This window comes from Carcharhinus amblyrhynchos, chromosome 3 (assembly GCF_965287045.1).
Source record: "Carcharhinus amblyrhynchos chromosome 3, sCarAmb.v2.hapA, whole genome shotgun sequence".
NCBI classification, from domain to species: Eukaryota; Metazoa; Chordata; class Chondrichthyes; order Carcharhiniformes; family Carcharhinidae; genus Carcharhinus; species Carcharhinus amblyrhynchos.
Genome location: NC_137326.1, coordinates 16851183 through 16871016, shown reverse-complemented (window position 1 = coordinate 16871016; position 19834 = coordinate 16851183). Strand labels below are relative to the sequence as shown.

At 41.9% G+C, this 19834-nt stretch overlaps 1 protein-coding gene across 1 annotated transcript in view; it reads left to right on the top strand.

The window, feature by feature from the left end:
• Nucleotides 1-2493: 2493 nt before the first annotated feature.
• Nucleotides 2494-19834, top strand: part of ccdc36 (coiled-coil domain containing 36) — a 37755-nt gene continuing 20414 nt past the window's right edge. Inside the window, exons 1-5 of the mRNA XM_080186267.1 lie at nucleotides 2494-2589; nucleotides 13469-13538; nucleotides 14777-14945; nucleotides 17329-17489; nucleotides 17585-17633. Of these exons, the coding sequence (XP_080042393.1) occupies nucleotides 13483-13538; nucleotides 14777-14945; nucleotides 17329-17489; nucleotides 17585-17633 (435 nt within the window). The 5' untranslated portion in view covers nucleotides 2494-2589; nucleotides 13469-13482. The remainder of the gene's footprint in view (nucleotides 2590-13468; nucleotides 13539-14776; nucleotides 14946-17328; nucleotides 17490-17584; nucleotides 17634-19834) is intronic.

Below are 19834 nucleotides of genomic sequence, written 5' to 3'. Positions count from 1 at the left end.
TCTAGCCATACCTCCTTCCTCATTGGACTGCAAACATACTGCTGAAGAAAATGTTCCTAAACAAACCCTAGGAAATCTTTCTTACAATCCAGTCTATAATTGGATAATTAAAGTTCTCCAGTATAGATATTGTATTAGTTTTTTTAAAGTATTGTACAAACCTATGGAAGAGAAATACACAGAAGTGTGCAATTTGATAACACATATAAAAGTTGAGACATGGGGAAAGATATAGAGAAAGCAAGAGAAGCTGTTGGGGAGTGTAAGGAAATTTGTACTCAATATGTAAGCATGTTAGTACTTAGAGAATTTGTACTGAACAATTGTACCTAAACTGGGTATGAAATATGGAATCACGGATAGTATTAGAGTGTCTTCCTTGAAGTAGAATTAGGATGGGTAAGTAAAATTGGGATGGGTAATCAAGTATAGCTGATTTGTAACCTAATATAATCAAGTGTAGCAAATGTGATCAGAGCAGGAGACCCAGAGAAGTAGTATAGCAGTTACTTATTAGCAAATGCAAACAGCAGTCACTTGGGGAGACAATGGGTACTATTCAGCTGTCCAGCTTAATATATGATCGTAACAAGCAGGAAAGAATAAAGTGAGCATGTTTTTCTTCACATTCGGCCTAAGTCAGCTAAACCACTATTGTTGTACAAGCAGAGTCGTAAAGATAAGGGCAAAGGATGTAACTACCATGGTTTCGAGAGGAAAAGAGACGTAACAATGGGTGACCAATCTCAAGCAAGGTAAATAAGGGGTCAGTACAGAAACAATGGTGGCTAAACGAGGTCGCATTGTAAAAGCGAGATAAGAATCTTGAGATATGGAGCTGAAATGTGCATAAAAAGACTGTAAGCCGAGGGCTCTGTGGAGTGTTCCGGACCTCCTGGCTTTATTCTCTTGTACTGGAAAATAAAGTCTACTGCTTGGAAGATTACAACTCAGACTCTCTGTTTCAATCGGGCTACATAAGTTGTCGTCCTGGGGAACCACGACAGGAGCCGTAGAGAAAGGGTGTGCAGCAATAAGGGCAATGTTTGTAAAGGCATTTGTAAATTCATTTACTGCCTACGCTCTACTAAAAGTGTGAAGTATCAGCATATCTTAAACTGAAATCAATACAACGAACACTGGGAAACTCAACAATTCTAATCAGACTAGACAGTAGCATCTCACAGGTCAAATTCTATCTTTACACTTTACTTCAGAGCTTCTCAGAATAATAGAAGATGATGGCTGGAACATGTGGCTGGTTTTTAAGATCAGCAGGCAAGTGAGCTGTCACTGAACACAAAACTTTCCATTAGCTGAACACGATTGTATTCTAGGGCAACATTTATAGTTTGTTACCCTCAGGACACTGCTGCATCAGCTGTTGTTTGAAAACTCAGCAGTTTTTCAATTGCTGCACTATTGTGACACGTGAATAGGTTTGAGCAAGCAGCTGGAACTTATGAAATTGTACCAGTGAATGGCCAGGATTGGAATCTCTTCTCCAAATATGGCAGAAGAGAGAAGTGGGGAGCAAGTATCAACTATGTTTTTGCAGCAAGGTCATGCTCACTTGATCAGTTCACTGTAACTCAAAGGACAAGAATGAGTCAGCAACCAAATTCTCTTAAGTAAGGCAAATAGAAAGTGCTAGAAGTACACAGCAGGATAGGCAACATCTCTGGAGAAACAGGGTGAGTAATTTCAGGTTGATGACTTCAGTCAACACTGGAAAAAGTGAGAGATGTAATAAATTTTAAGCAAGTTCAGAGACAGGGAAAAGAGATTCTCTGACAAACAAGATGATTTCTTCCTCACTTGTTATCATGCAAAACAAGAAACTGTGCAGTGAGGCAGCTATCCAATCTATGATGTGGTCTAATTTGTGCTACCTTACACTGTCTTCCCTCAACACTTCTTCAAGATGAGAAATATTAGTTATATTTGATTCTTGATCTAATAACATTTAACAGTGGATAAAATATGTGCATGGAATTGAGAGAGAAATTGTAAGAAGTAGTCAAGTTAACATTTTAGTTCAGTTCAGAATAATAAAGATCATCAATTTGAAATATTAACTCTGTTTCTCTCTTCACGGGTGCTATCAGACCTGCTGAATATTTCTCACATTTTCTGCTTTTCTTTAAGATATCCAGTACCCAGAGAATTTTACCTTTACAGGAGCTAACCTTCCTATACAGAGCATTATGACTTGCGCATAGGCATGCCAACTCCCATAAATTTATCAATAGATATACGATTTCTAAGTAAGATGAGAGAGGCAAGGGAGGAAATTGCTGGGGCAAAAAGAAACTTCCGGGTTGTACATCCAGGCAAATGAGTTCCCGCGTGCGCAGGGGGTCAACGAGGGGTCAGCCGCGGACCATGTGACACCCTGATCTGTCAATCACCCTCCCTGCGCATGCGCATTCCTCCCCGGGCTCGCGCTGATTCGCCTTCCCGCTGCTGGGAGGGCGGTTAATTGTTGGCGTCGTGAGCGGGGAAAGGCCCAACATCGCAGAGCCTGCAGCACCGAGAAATAAAACTCACCACACAGTACATCAGGGAAGACTACATCCCCTGTTACAGGTAGAAAGTGAATATAACACCAGCGAGTGCGGCTGTTGCTGAATTTCCTCAGAGCTTCCAACCTGCATGAGGCGGCTGTCCAGCCATTAAACTTGGGGCATAATGTTCACACACATACAGTGCATGGTTATCACATACACACGCTGCATGGTTTCACACACATGGTGCATGGTTTCAGAAATGGCATGGTTTTCACACAGAGCATGGTGTTCACACACGGTGCATGTGTGAAAACCATACACCGTGTGTATGTGATAACCATGCACTGTATGTGTATGAACATCATGCCCCATGTTTAATGGCCGAACAGCCGCCTCATGCCGGTTGGAGGCTCTGAGGTAATCTCAGCAACGGCCGCACTTGCAGGTTTTAACACACGTGCATGGTTTTAACACGTACATGGTTTTAACACTGTGCATGGCTTTCATAGGTTGAATGGTTTACATCAATGTTGTATGGTTTTCAGACGTGTACAGTTTTTGCATGGTGTTTGGTTTTTGCATGGTGCATGATATAACACAGTGCATGATTTCCACATACGATGCATGGTTTTCATACACTGCATGATTTTAGTACACATGATGCATGGTTTTTGCACATGCAGCACATAGTTTTCACACACTGTACATGGTTTTAACACAAGCTGCATGGCTTTATCACATGCCAAAACCAGTTAGTTCCTGCTTCAGAATGTGGCACCATGTTATGGTGGAGCGTAACTGGCACCTAGCAATTTGCAACATAGCAACTTCTAGATCCCGGCTGGATTGTTCTGAGGAAGTGTGGGAGGAGTAGAAGGAAATTCTTTACTACCCCTGTCCCCAGTGAGGATATGTGGATGACCCATCACTTTGCCCCATTTGTGTCCACCCCAATAACGGTTGAATAAAAAATCATAGGCAGAGATTTGGGAGAAGGTCATTCTTCATTCTCAATCAGGAAAGAGTGAACACCAGGAAATAAGTTGTAAAAGAAGGTCTTCTGCGTATTACACAATATCAGTATTATTCTCTGGGTATTGTTTCAATGAAAACTGGCAAAAATGAAAGAGAAATGACAAAAATATAAATAATACTTACTATTCTTGAACTTTTTTAAGTCATTAAGTAAATTAGGGAATGATGGACTTTGAGGTGTGTTTAAAAACCAGTTATCAAAACAAGGGAACGTGGATTTTAAAAATTGCATGTATGTTGCTGTTATAACCCTGAAATCCCTCCAGAAGCTTTGTTATTGACATTTCAGTTTATATTTGATAAGGATGTTTACTCCATTTTGTCCAGTTTTGTGTACTTGGAGCAGCTGATAGTGCAAGTACAATCAGTCAGCATTCTCTGACTTGCCTGTTATGTTTAAACAAGAGATTTAGCAATTATAAGGTTTTAATGTGCATTTGTTAAGATACTAGCTGCAATGGATTGCATACCTAATATAAGAACATAAGAACATAAGAAATAGGAGCAGGAGTAGGCCATCTAGCCCCTCGAGCCTGCCCCGCCATTCAATAAGATCATGGCTGATCTGTCGTGGCTCAGTTCCACATTCCTGCCCTCTCCCCATAACCCTTAATCCCCTCTCTTATCAAAAACCCATCAACCCGTGTCTTAAAAATATTTAGCGAGGTAGCCTCCATCACTTCAACGGGCAGAGAATTCCAGAGATTCGCCACCCTTTGAGCGAAGAAGTTCCTCCTCAACTCCGTTCTAAACTGCCCCCCCTTTATCTTGAGGCTGTGCCCCCTAGTCCTACTGTCCTTTCTGAGCGGGAAGAGTCTCTCCACCTCTATCCTATCCATCCCACTCATCATCTTATATGTCTCAATGAGATCTCCCCTCATTCTTCCAAACTCTAACGAGTACAAGCCTAGTTTATTCAGCCTCTCCTCATAGCTCAACCCCCTCAACTCCGGCATCAGCCTAGTAAACCTCCTCTGCACTCCCTCCAAGGCCAAAATGTCCTTGTGTAAGTACGGCGCCCAAAACTGCACACAGTACTCCAGCTGCGGCCTCACCAATGCCCTATACAGCCGCAGCAAGACCTCCCTACTTTTATATTCAATCCCCCTCGCTATGAAGGCCAGCATCCCATTCGCCTTCCTGACCACCTGCAAGCTGGGTTTTTGCGACTCATGCACAAGGACCCCGAAGTCCCTCTGCACCGTTGCCTGCTGCAGTTTTTCGCCACGTAAGTAATAATCCTTCCTACCATTATTCCTACCAAAGTGGACCACCTCGCACTTGCCAACATTAAATTCCATTTGCCATTTCCTGGCCCATTCAGTTATGTACGAAGATTGTAAGAAGTATGAGCAGGAATAGGTCATTCGGCCCATCAAATAAAATCGTGGCTCACCTGATTGTAGCCTTAACTCAACTTTAGTGCCTGCTCTCCATAACCTTTGACTCCTTTGTAGGTCAAAACTATCCAACTCAGCCTTAAATATATCTCCATTGCTCTTTGCAAATGAGAATTCCAAAGTCTAACAACCTTCTGAAAGAAGAAATTCCCCCTCATCTATGGTTTAAACTGGAGGCCTCTTATTTTTTAAATGTCCCTTCCCCCATTCCATACTCCCCCACAATTGGACCAGATTTTCATCTTAAATGTGGGTAACTTAAGTCAAGAAATTTTCTAGGCTTGGCACACTGGCCTTGAAAAAAAAATGTTCTGAAGGTGTGATTTTCTTTCCAGGAGCTGGGTGCAGGATAAAATCAAGCTATACCCAGGCATAGATCAGAAGCAGGTACAGAGGCTGCCAGGTGGCGAAGCAGACATGTTAAAAAGTTCTGCCTTGGTTTTCTGGGACTTTGTTCCAGTTGTTTTATTAAATATTCGGCTCTCTCGCCCTCTCCCCTCACAATTTCTTTACCTTATCCACTGCCCATGCCTCATTTATACCAACACATGCTGGCTGATACCCCACCTATCCCCACACACCCTCCATGCCAACTCATAGTACTTGCATGTCCATTCATCCAGTGTCTGTATAGAACTCTGTGCTAACAATGGCATGCGTGGAAGTTTTTAAAATATCTTTCACTGGATTTGGACGTCACTGGCAAGGCCAGCATTTATTGCCCATCCCTGGTTGCTCTTCAGAAGGTGGTTGTGAGCTGCCTTCTTGAACTGCTGCAGGCGTTGAGGCGTAAGCACACCAACACGTGCTGATAGGATTCGGGATTTTGAGCCACCGACAATGAAAGAATAATGATATATTTCCAAATCAGGATTGTGAGTGACTTAAAGAGGAATTTCCAGGTAGTGGTGTTCTCAGATATCTACTGCTGTTGGCCTTCAAGATGGTAGTAGCTATGGGTTTGGAAGATGCTGCCTAGAACCTTGGTGAGTTCCTCCAGTGCACCTTATAGACTATATGCACTGCTGCTACTGTTCATCTGTGGTAGAGGGATTGAGTGTTTGTGGAAATAGTATCAATCAAGTGAGTTGCTTTGTCTTGGATGATGTCAGGCTCCTTGAGAGTTGTTGGAGCTGTGCTCATTAAAGCAAGTGGAAAGTACATTCCTAAGTTACATTCCTAACTTGTAACTTATATATAGTGGACTGGTTCTGGAGAGTCAGGAAGTGAATTACTCGCTGCAGGATTTCTATCCTTTGACCTGCTGTAGTAATCACAGTATTTATATGGCTAGTCCGGTTCAGTTTCTGGTCAATGGTAACACGCAGGATATTGACAGTGGGGGATTCAGCTGTGGTAATGTCATTGAATGTCATGGGGTGATGCATAGATCCACTCTGGTTGGTGATGATCATTGCCTAACACTTGTGTGGCATAAATGGTACTTGCCACTTTCAGCCCAAGCCTGGATATCGTACAGGTCTCACTGCCTTTGGACACGGACTGCTTCAGTTGTGAATGGTACTGAACATTGTGCAATCATGGGCAAACTGACCTTAGGATGGAAGGAAGTTCATTGATGAAGTCACTGAAGATGTTAGGGCCTAGGACACTACTGTGAAGAATTTCTGCAGTGATGTGCTGGATCTGAGATAATTGACCTCCAACCACCACAGTGATCTTCCTTTGTGTCAGGTGTTTCTCCAATCACAATGGGTTTCCACCAACTCCAGTTTTGCCAGGGCTCCTTGATGCCATACCTGATCAAGTACTGCCTTGATGTCAAGGGCAAGTACTGTTACTTTGGGCGTCCAACTCTTTTGTTCATGTTTGAACCAAAGCTGTAATGAAGTCAGGAACTGAGTGACCCTAGCAATAACTGAGCAGGTTATTGCTGAGTTTGATAGCATTGTTGATGATCCCTTCCAACACTTCACTGATGATTGAGCACTTTAGAAAACAGCTATCCGTAAGATTTGTTATGGATGCTTGGTTGAAAGTCGAGACATCCATTAGTTTGTTGAAACAAGTGCATAGCAGGGAAAAGATTGCTTGATAAGTTTACAACCTTTTTTTGGAACTATTTTGTCACTGGCTCAGTGTTTATTTACAAAAGGTGTTGTGCTTATAGTTTCTGCCGTTGATACTTTAAAGGCCTGCTTAATTGACACCTTTATAGTGTTGTAATAATAACAGTTTTTCAAAGAAAGAAGGGCCACTAGGTGAGTGGGGGGGACATGAGTTTGTCTTGAGATATGAAAAGCTATTGGAATAGATATGGGGCATGAGTTGATATGGAGGGCATTTTAAGACCATTTGACGTTTTCGTTCAAAAGGTTCCTGAATCCAGACTGTGGTTCACGACTCATCTGAGGGCCATGAACCATGAGTACTTGAGAATCTGGACCGAATTAATGAAAATTGTGGGTCATCAGGAGATAGCTACTGCCACAATGGAAGTTAGCCAAATCAGGAAAAGGTCTGTGTTGTTCTCCCATCCCAGTGAAAATTGGGGGTGGGAATCTGGCAATCAGATTCTGTCTGCCACTTTTAAGGTCCGCACAGTCCCTCCAACACTGTGATAATGCAGCCCATCCTCTCAACTTCTACCCTTACAAGACCCTCACAATGTTATATGTTTCAATAAGATCACCTGCCACTCTTCTAAACTCCTAATGAGGATGGGCCCAAACTGCTCACCATTTCTCAGAACAACACCTTCATCCAAGGAATCAGCCTAGTGAACTTTCTCTGAACTGCTTTCGATGCAAATATATCCCTCCTTAAAAAAAAGAGCAAAACTGTACAATTTTGTGTATGGTACAGTTTTATGAATGCCCTGGACTTTTGCAGCAAGACTTTCCTAGTTTTAAACTCTATCCTTCATGCAATCAAGGCCAACATTCCGAATTACTTACTGTGCCTACATGTGATTCACATAATGAGGGCAACCAGATCGTCTGGACTGCAGCATTCTGCAGTTTGTCTCAGTTTAATACTCTGCATTCCGATTCCTCCTACCAAAATGGCAACCTCACATTTCCCATGTTATATGCCAACTACCAAATTTTCTTGCTCACCGAACTTATCTGTTTCCCTTTACATGTTCTTTGTATCCTTCTCACAACTTGCTTTCCTACTTGTCTCTGTGATCAGCAGATTTGGCAACAATACAGTTGGTTCCTTCATCCAGTTCATTGATATAGTTTGTAAGTCACTGGTCCTTGTTTTAAATTCATTTGTGGGACATGGGTGTTGCTGGCTGGCTAGCATTTATTGCCTATCCCTAGCTGCCCTTGGACGGCAGTTGAAAGTCAATCACATTGCTGTGGCTCTGGCGTATGTAAGCCAGATCATGTAAGAATGGCAGATTTCCTTCCCTCAAGGACATGAGTGAACCAGATGGGTTTTTCCTACAATTGACATAGTCATCAATGGATTCTGAACTTCAGCTACATTTTGTTGAATTTAGATTCTACCGTCTGCCATGGTGCCATTTGAATCCGGCTCCCCAGAACATTAGAGTTTCAGTTTAGAAGCTGAGTTTCTGAATTAGTAGTCTAACGATAATACCACTAGTCCGTCGCTCCCCCTTGGCACTCCACTTGTTACAGTTTTCCTGAAAATGACCAATTTATCCTCACCCTCTGTTAGTTTGCTAATCCTCTATCCATGCTAATAGATTACCCCCAATACCATACCACGTTTGCAGCAACCTTTCATATGGCACCTTATTGAATGTCTTCCATAAATGCGTATATCCTACATTTGACTTGTTCGCCTTTTACATCTTAAAGGAACTGATAAATTTATCAATGACATTTTCACTTTCACAAAACCACGCTGACTCTGTCAGATTCTATTATGATTTTTTAAATGAACATCAAGAAAGAAATGGAGGGTATATAAATAGCTTTTGCACAGATGTTGTCACAGAGCAAAAGGGAGGGAAAAAATACATTAGACCAAAAAAAATGTATTGGGTATGTTGACAGTGCCTTTGACAATCTCCGCATAGTCCAATGCGCTTTACAGCCAATTAATTACTTTTGACATTTGTCAATATTTTTGAAGTAAACACAATCAATTTTCACAAAGCAAATTCATGAAAACAGCATGAGATAAATGACTTCCCAGCCATTACTGGTGTCATTGACTGGCACACAAAGACACTGTTCTTTGAAAACGTGCTTTGTTGATTTTTCAGATCCAGCTGAGCAGGCAGACGCAGTCTCAGTCATTAACAAAAGATATTGGTTTGAATTTTGCCAGTAACGGGGAAGTCCTTGTGACCCTGATTAGGGCAGCAGTACCCCATTAAGAGGCAGTGGCTGAGGCTGCTGTTTAATTAAGGATGACAACAACTCTGAAGAGCACAATCAGAGGACCAGCAGTTCAGCATGCTACTGCTAACAATGTCCAATGCTTAGGTTGAAGCTCCAGGGAAAGTGCAGCTCAGCAGTGTAGGAGCCCGGTGTAGACAGGTGAGTTGGGTTGGGGAATGCCAGTGCCAAGCAGGCAGCAACTGGCAGTTGCAAGACTCCCTGAGCATAGGCGTCATTGCTTTCAGAGAGGCTATTGCTGACAGGGAGCCCTTCTGTGGGCCATAGAGGACCCATAAAAAAGGCCCCAACCCTTCGGAATCCAGCACAGCACCATTAAGATTTATCCAGGATCTTCCTATTTGGAGCCTTCCAATCAGGATAAAATGCCCAAAGATGCAGGAAATGACCTTTAATTGCCCACTTAAATGGCTCATTTAACCTCACAGTGGCTGCCATTCTGTTAACTTCCTGCAACTGGCAATTATAGCATCATGGCAGGAAGACTCGGTTCCCTTCCCTTCACCTTTCTTCACCATTTTGCCAGCCTTCCTTCCTCACAGTCCATCTCCACAGGTCCTGGAAAAGTCAGCCCAGCATCTCCAACATTGCAGCAATTACCTCAGTGTCACTGTTACTTTTAGGCAGGAATCTGACTTAGAGGAGTTCAGTCATAACCCCACAGATGGTAGGTCTGCATCATTGTTCCCTCAGTCAAGCATGTACAACAAATGTCTGAACCCGCGGTTCCTCTCGTTCTGAGCGGTGACAACTTAGGTAGCCAAATTCTCAAGTGGAACTTAAACCCATAGCCTTGACTTTGAATGGAATGTGCTACCATTATTGAGCCAAACTGACATTTGATATTGGGTTACATCAGTGTAAACAAACATATTAACTATAATGTTTTGTAAAGAATTGATTTTGAAAGTGAAACAAGACAAATAAATATCAAGAAAATATAAATAAGTGATTCTTTAGAGTATCTTCCGCAGGGAAAAGTTAGTGACCTTTTTCTTATTTTATCCTTTTCATGTTCTTATAGTAGCATGGAACCATATAATATGAGTCATGACATTTTACGGACTGTTAATGTGCTCACGGCAATGTTTTTATGTCCACTATCTTAATAGAGGCATTAATGCATTTAAAATTAACATAATTTTAAAATATTGGAAAGAAGAATATAATACAAGTATGTTGGACCTTCACTGAATAGCATCAAGGTAAATTTCCACACTAAGGAACGGATTGTATGTAGTAAGGTATTTAATCTGTATCCCTTGGACGACGTGCATCCCCTAATCACTGACAACTGACCCACATACTCTATTTATAGTTAAGAGCCCAGAGATTACAAAATGTCTGTTTTAAAGATCATCTTTCAACCCCTGTACAACCTCTGTGATGTCATATTGCTTGCTTCACATCCAGCCTTGGATGTCCTACATTTCTTCCAGTTAAGCATTGGAAGGGTAATGCCATATTTTTGGGTCCCAGGTTCAAAATTCCATTGATTCCAACTCTTCTGAACTCTTACCTGGCTGGGTCAGATTGTTTGCAAGATTAGCAGTCTATTTGATCCTGAGTTGAGCTTCTGACCCGATTAACCATGGTAATGGCTGCCTCTTTTCACCTCTGTAATATTGCTTGCCACTGTCCTTGCCTCAGCTTACCTGCAGCTGAAAACAATATCCATAACTTTGCCCAAACTCAAATATATCATTGTTTCCAAGCCGGCGTCTCATGCTCCACTCTCTGTCCATCGACACATCCAAAACTCTGCTTTTCAAATCTGACTGTACACATGTTTAGATGTGTTCATAGCCTTGCCCCTCCACAACTCTTTAAACTTCTTCAGGCCAACATTGTACGATCTCTCTGTTTTCTGGCTCTGGCCTTCCCTTCATATCACCATTAATGAATGTGCTTTCAGTATCCCTGGTACAGATCCTCTGGAATTGTGTGTGTGTATGTGTGTTAGTTCTGTGGGAAGCTTTTGCCACCAGGACCCACTCCATCAGTCACAATGCCCAACACTTAATTAGGAGCCCTATCATGTTGTCAGAGTTCACCAGGTGGTCACCCCATTCAACAGAGCACCGACCCACCCATGGTAAAGTGCAGTCGGAAAACATATTGAATTGGCCACTTAAGCACTTGGGCAGGAGAGCCGTCACCCTTCCCTGCTGATGGTAAAATGCTGTGATGGTAGTAGGAAGGCAATAGGAACTTCACCCCCACCTTTTCTTGACATTTTACAGGTTCCCTGCTCACCTCCCAGCCCATCCCTGGAGGGCTGGTAAAATCGAGCCCTGTGGCTCTCATGGGTTTATGGTACATATTAATATAATCCATGAATACAAAACCTTTGATACCTATGTCATATGATCTGTGGAAGGACAAAGAAAATAGGCAAAGCTTATAGAGATTCTATTTTTTTTATATAAGTTAAGCTATTAACCTAGAAACAACTCAGACTGTCATGGCTACTATGTGGTGGACAAGGAAGAAAGATTTGTATTTGTTGTTATGCCCTTTAAATACCTTAGAATTCCCCAAAGGGTCTCACAAAAAATGGACTACTTTTTTGTCATTTAGACATTGTTGTAATGTAAGAAGCATACATACATTTCCAGCTGGAAGCATATTAGGTAAGGTATCCTGAACCCATTTCTGAGCCAGGCATTTGGCCTTAGATGTAAGTATAGGACTTAATACCTGCTTGAGATTCTGTTTTAATTAAGGATTTTTCTAAGAGAACCATCATTAGCTGCACTCAAGGTAACCCAGTTTAGGGATTCCCTGCCAGGACCAACCAAGTACGTAAATAAATTCTAAGTTAAAATGGAGAACTGAGAAGAGCGTTCTAGCATAAGGCAACAGAGAATTGTGTGTTGTACCAGAGAACTGATCAGTGCGACTCACTACCCATCTCCCTACCAAATCATTGACGACGAGGGGTTCCACTCAGATACCTGAAAGTTGTTCATGACATTTTCAACTCCTCACTTCCACCAGCCCCTGGATGCCACCTGTCCCCCAGTTGTCCATGACACTTTCAGGCATCCGCATAAAGGGGTGCAGCAGTGACCAATTAATACTCCTTGTCTGCATGGATTTCCTCCAAGTGCTCCGGTTTCCTCCCAAAGTCCAAAGTTGTGCAGGTTAGGTTGATGGTTACTCAATGTTATGACTTGGCAAAATGGGGAGACATGAGCCAATTGAAAGTTAGATTGTTAGATTGGTGATGTTAGATTGGTTCCTGTAAAAACTGCAGTTCAGTGAGTAGGCAGTGTGTAACATGGAATTTTTGGTTCTGTTGCCCAGAGTATTAGTTGTCTACTAAACAGCATTTAGTCAGTATAGCTTTTGGTTTGTTATGGCAAAAGTTTTAAAACTTGAAATCTCGTGTGATCCTTTGAGTCAATCGCTGGGAATTCAGATCTCTTTGTTTAAAGTTATCATTCTCTAAAGGAACTATTAACAATATTTCTTGTAATAATATTAAATTGAGATGAAAGAAATTTTTAGTGCCATACCAATTTAAGACCAGGAATTCAGGTGGATAGATGGCTGTCTGTTATACTGAGTATCTGACACTCAGTTCTCTTGCAGTCAAGAGGAAGTCAAAATATAGAATTTCAGTGCAGCTGATGCTCTAATAGTGTAATTTGGAGCCAGAAACAAAGATGAGATTGAAATAAATGCAAATTTGACATTATTGCATCTTCAAGTGCCAAGATAAGAGTGCTTAGTCATGAGGTACATTTCAGATTGACTTTTATGGTTCATATGGGTCATCATAACGTCTCAGTGTTCAAATGCTGCATAGGACGGCACTAGTTAGCACTCACAGCGCCAGGTACTCAGGTTCAATTCTGGCTACGGGTGCAGTTTGCACGTTCTCCCTTTGTCTGCATGGGTTTTCTCCGGGTGCTTCGGATTCCTCCCAAAGTCCAAAGATGTGCGGGTTAGGTTGATTGACCATGCTAAATTGACCCTAGTGTCGGGCTTAGCAGGGTAAATGTGTGGGATTAGGTGGGTCTATGGTTGGTGCAGATTTGATGGGCCGAATGGCCTCCTTCTGCACTGTAGGGATTTTATGATTCTATGAAAACAATTTAACTGTAAATATTGAAATACACAAGCACCAGTAGTACAGGAACATTGACTTTCTTCAGTATTATTCTCTTCTCAGCAGATATTACAAAGATGAATTCAAACCTATGGAACATTAGAGAGATGTTAAGCATTCCCACAGGACCTGGGTAAGTAGCAATTAAGGAAAAATTAAATACTGTCACTTTGAGATATTTTAGACCTTGGCTGAAAATATACTGTCAAGAATGGATAATAATATGCAATATAAACTTTACAGCTACTAGATTTAAAAGACATGTGGACAGCCATTCACTTAATGTTGGGCAAGAGCTTCTTATTCCTGTTACACAGTCCTTGCGGCTACAGCTCGTACTGGAGAAACTGGTAGATGTGAGCAATCACAATACCAGACATACAAGGGCGCCTCCAGCATTGTCTTTCATTGATTTCTAGATAAGAACAGAGCACGCAATACACCCATAGTCAGGCCAGTGATTGTCGTGCAGTGGTCCACTTTCACCAGCATTTTGACCTTGCAGTGGCTTCGCTGTCTCTTGTGGATCAGTCCCTTGCCCCTGCCGACCCTGTGCCAATATGCAAAGGACCCACTTTCTAATCTGGATAAGAGCCATGTGATGGTGAGGAGCATATCTGGGGAAGATGGTCATTGGAATCACACCTGGAGCAAAACACTTTATGCTTGCACTAATGCCACAATCAAATAAAGTTGGGGTCTAGGCTAACTTCATAATATACCTTGGAGTTTCTGACCTGGTCCCTAACACAGTTGTTCGAATAAGCAATCCCAGACAATCAAAAAAATGCAGAACAGGATTCAGCATTTGCACAAATTACAGACTTCTCCCATGTCTAATGCGTCACTACCTACACCCATATTACCATATGAACTCCTTCAAATGACACCCTTCTTTGAATTGAAAGTCCTTTCACTCCATTTATGTGGCGTGATCACCAGGGAACCTCTGTGTTTACTCTCTTAGCAGATGTCATGATACATATGTCAGCGGTGTTCCTTCTCCTCATTATCCTGCGCAGCATGCTGGTTGTTTCGGGATAAGGGCTATCCCTTACTGTTACTTTATGTTACTTATCAGGAATCTACTCTTGGTATTCAAACTCTAGTTTAGGCAGATCCAGTTTGCAGTTAGAAGCTTCATTGAGCAGATATTAGGATTCTCCAAGCAGTGATTCCATTGCCTGATCGGATTTAGTCGTTTCCTTCAATAAAAGCTGAAACATTATATCCAATATGATAATTTACTGTAAGCCACATAATACCACTTAGCAATGGAAGTGCATGCTTACAGAATTACCCTCATTCCTGCAAGTTTCTACTCATCTTAGTTGTCTTTGTAATGTTTACTTATGAATTATTTTGATACAGGATGACTAAAGCTTCAACGCGGAATAGTGCTCCCAGTGACTACTCCAGCTTGACTGATTCTCAGTTTCTTTTTGGATCACAATTCTGTCCTGAGAATTCAGAATCACAAGATTTCAACCTGCCTTCGAGAACACTGAAGAGCTCCCAGCAGAACTCACTGCAGATTGAAGTAAGACCCCTCTGAACTGGCTGAGCTGGTGTCTGAACCTTGCTCTGCTGATATATGACGTGCAATTAACATAAAACGCTAGAATTTACAGACAGTCATAGAACAAGCATAAACATTTTTCATTAAGTTTGTGTGACCTAAGCTGAGTTAGGAAAAGTAACAGGAGAGTTAGTGGCTCCCTGATTGCTAAAGCATTGAATTAAATGACTAAAATGCATGTTTGTGTCCTTCAATCCCTACACAGCTTCTTCTGTCATTCGTTATAACACCCTCTAGCCTTCTATCTGCCTTCTGTATCCTTGGGTCCTCTATCTCCATTCTTCTATGCTCCTCCTTTCCTTTGCCACCTGCCCCTTGAACTCTGTCCTTGCAGTCCTTTGCTTCTTCACTTCTCTCTTCATCTATAAAAGTCTTCTCATGACTCTTTTAATTTTGCCACCAACTCATGTCATTTTTTTCTTTATGATACCTTTAATCTTCTTGTTTTTTACTTTAAAGTTTACTTTCCACATTAAAGTTGTTACGTAAATGTAAGTGTTTAAAACATTTTTGTTATTGTCACAAATAGGCTTACATTAACACCATAATGAAGTTACTATGAAAATTCTCTAGTCCCCACACTCCAGCACCTGTTTGGGTACACTGAGGGGGAATTTAGCATGGCCAGTGCCCCTAGCCAGCATGTCTTTTAGACTGTGGTAGGAAACCAGAGCACATGGAGGAAACCCACACAGACACAGGGAGAATGTGCAGACTCCACACAGACAGTGACCCAAGCCAGGAATTGAACTCAGGTCCCATGCGCTTTGAGGCAACAGTGCTAACCATTGCACCACCATGCTGTCAAATGTGTTGCTTGTTGTCATGATAGCACAAACAATGCATTTCACTGGAATTTGAGGATAACATCATTTCAGAAATTTATTAATGAGCATCAAGATATTTGGGTGAGAATTTGCAGGAAAGTTTCTAATTGTTTTAATTACACTATCACACTATTTAAATTCTGTCTTGATTCATCTGTTTCATGCAGTATTTCTTGTATTGGAATCTGATATAATGTGTCGGAGCTCTCAATTTTCTACAGTGATAGAAAGCAAGCTTTGCATCTGATGTTCTGCAAAGTGAGATTTCCGATTACCTGTAATTATGAGTAGCCACCAAGCAAAAATGGTTTATAGCTGGAACTTTCTGGCTGTTCAAGCTGGTGGGACCTCCTGTTCGATGACACATTCCATCTGTGGTTTCCCATGGCGTCATGGGGTGGTGTTAGTGAGAAATTCCATTGTCAGTGGCAGGACCAAAAGATTGGCTTCTGACCAATGGTGCACAGCCTCCCGCTGCAAGAAAGACACCTCAGGGAGGCTAGAGAATCCTGTCCTATATCTCTAAAGAGGAAAATTCAGAGAGAAAATCAGCTCCTGTTGCTCTCTCTTAGACTTAGCAATCTGTTGCCGCTGACATTAAAAGAGATCCAAATTAAAGTCACGTTTTTGGTCTCTTGACTATGGATCATTTATAACACAAGTAGATCATATAAAGGCAAGCGGAGGAATTTATTAACAATAATTTTTTCAACAATAAATGAAATATAGATTGTGCTGTTCAGTGATATCCTCTGATATTTAAATGGCAAATAAAAACATTGGTAGCAGCTTTGAAGCAAAGCATTTGCTGTCATAGATACAAATTTTACGCAGCACATTTATGAAATGTATGGAATAGCGTTTGACAGATTGGTGGTAAATAGTTTTTCATGTTAGGAGATAAATATTCCATAGTTAAGTAAAATAAACAGGCTTCAAAACAAGAATTCAATCCAAAGTATAAGGATATGAACCAGGATTGCTCATGTAATTCACAAGTGCCAACATTCATAATTTGAATGTATGTCAAGTATACTGGAATGTTGCTGAGTGCCAATTTCACAAATTCTAATATGCTTTAGGTATTGAATTGAGATTGTGAGAATTACAAGAGCAAGCTGTATTCAGTTGAGAAGCTGTTCCCTCTCAAGAGTACATCAAGAACTAGAGGGCACAGATTCTGAATAATGGGCAGGAGAAGTAGAAGTAGAGGGAAAATGTTTTCACTCTAAGTGGTTGAAGTATGGAACTAACTTCCTGAGAGGGTGGTGGAGCCAAGTTTGATTGAGGGGTTCAGAAAGGCTTGCTTTCTGAAAAAAATAATGTGCAAGATTACATGGAAAAGGCTAGAAAATGGGAGGAGGCCGAATACTTTTCCAGAGAGCCAGCGTGGACTCGATGGGCCGAATGATCTTCTATACTGCAAATATTCTGTGATTTTGTGATTTTTTTTAGATAGGGAGAAAGTTCAAAATCCAAATGAAATACCAAGCTAAGCTATTTCTGTTATTTTATAGAGTGAATCGAGGTTCTATGAGAAATATCAGGCTAAGCCATATTTATTTGCTGCAGAAAGCAAAGAGACTCGTTCATTGACTCAGTCTTGTGCTGGGAAACCCAAAAGCCTTCTGGAGCAGTTTGAGATTAGGAGGAAAAAAGCGAAAGACAAAGAAGAAAGGTAACTATTGCAGGAATAGCAGCTAACATATGCATTTTGATACTTGCTTCAGTATGTTTGATTATAAAAATGTATTTTATTTATTATTATTTTAGTGAGCTCTTTAATAGCTGGATTTCTAAGCTCCAGGACAGCATTGAAGGGGTATGTAAATGTCAAGTCTGAATATTTTTTCAGTGCTAATTTTACATGTTCAACATTCGCTCCAACATGTGAATACCATGATGTAGTAAGCAATAGGTCTGGACATTATTCTAATTATATTGGAATTGGCTTCATTTGTACGGCACAATGGTTAGCACTGCTGCCTCATAGTTCCAGGGACTCGGGTTTGATTCAGGCCTTGGGGACACTGTCTGTAGAATTTGCACACTCTTCCCATGTCTGCATGGGTTTCCTCTGGGTGCTCCGGTTTCCTCCTCTATGCAGGTTAGGTGGATTAGCCATGCTAAATTGTCCCTTAGTGTCTCAAGATGTATAGTTAGGGGAGGATTAGCAGTGGGAAATGTGTGGGTTATGGGGACTGGGTGGGGGAGAGGGCCTGGGTAAGGTACTCAGTCAGAGTCGGTGCAGACTCAGTGGCCCTAATGGCCTCTTTTACAATGTAGTGATTCTGTGGGCCCGATTTTACCATCAAGTTGCACCCATTTTCGGGCATGAAAACTTGGTAAAGTGGGGCGTGAGGCGAGTAGTGCGATCCGTGCCCGTGCCGGTTCCCCCTTTACCAAGGCCCGAAAATGGCCATGCTTGAGACTGCATCCAAAGTGGGCATAACGACAATTTAAATGCATTTGCATGCATTTAAATTGACTTGATGGGTGCAAGCCCAACTTTACTGGCACTTCCCCCTTTACCACCACGTTCGTCCATCCAGAATTGGTGCAAAACAGACATGCTCCACAGAAGTCCGATTCGGGTGCTCCAGTTAGTGAGGAGGTAAATGCCGAACATCCAAAGGCTCTCTGCTTGAGATTGGTGGGAGGGGAATCCGCTGTCAGTCTGCCTGAGATCAGTGAGGGGGAAGAGTGAGTCCGCTGCTACTCTGCCTGAGATCAGTGAGGGGGAAGAAGCCGAAGATCAGTCTGGGTGGTGGAGAGGGGGAGGATAAGGAGGTCAGTAATGTTGGGGGATGGGGCAGTGTTTGTGAGGGCCAGGGGAAAGCATTAACCAGCCCAGGAACGATGTGTAAGGGAAGCTGCATTCTGTCTTTTTTGCACATCTGCAGTTGGAGACGCCGAATGGACCTGCAGGATTTTGGATGTGTTAAGCCCTGCCCACCGGCTTGTGCAGCGCAATTTGGAATCGCTGATATTTTTGCCGGCAGCGTGTGTTAGGGGGTGCCTGAGAATGGGTCTGAAAGTTGGATCTGAAACACTCCCAGTTTCAAATCTGCCCAGCACTTCGAATCAAAATGGTAAAATAGGGCCTTATGATTCTATAAGGATATATTTTACACCTTTGGAGGAAAAACAAAGGCTGATTTTCCTCTGTGGGTATCTGTTGGTTGCCTGACCAATGTGACACGGCTCAGGTTGGCTACATTTAACAAAACAGCACATAACTTGTTTCAGGTCATAGCACTTCCTGACTGGGCCTATGCCAGTAACCTAGGCAGAAAACAGGAGTGAAACTATATGACTAGAGAGGTCTATAATTGTGCTTCTAGTTGCACCACTGGGGAGCAGCAACTAGAAAGCTTAAAGATTATTTTGATAAAGGGTGAGAGGAACTAAGGCTGATGTGGATCATAAACACCAGTCACGATCTGTTGGGTGGAATAGTTTGTTGCTGCATTGTAAAATTTATTTAATTCTAGAGAATGAGGGAAGGTCCCCTGTCAATATTAATCCAATGTTTGATAGCTCCAGGTGTCCTCTGAAACCCTTGCTCTGTAGAACCCTCAACTCAGACCCTTTTGACAGCTATCCTGCTGCACTTAAAATGAGGTGGGAGGCCATGAATGCTTCTTCTCATTTTACTCACGGCATAATTCTGAGTCAATCCCTCTGACAAATGTTAGCCAGTTGGCATACCATGACATACCAGTGCAGCACCTAGAGGCGGAGGCATGATGGTTTGGTTTCTGGCGTGTTTTTCTCTTCTGTATGGCTTTGGAACATCAATCTTTAGGGTACAACAAAGAGGAAAATCTACCCTTTAATATCAAGTGACTTTTCAGGTAATTGAAGATTTTTAAAACTCATGAGGCTGATTCTTTTGACTGGGACCCCTTCTACATGCTGAGCAAACATGATGGAGACCATTTAGGCTGCGTCTCTGACTGCATTGTTTTGATTCCAAAGCTTTTGTCAAAGGGCAGATCAAAGCCTGCATTTGCATTAGGA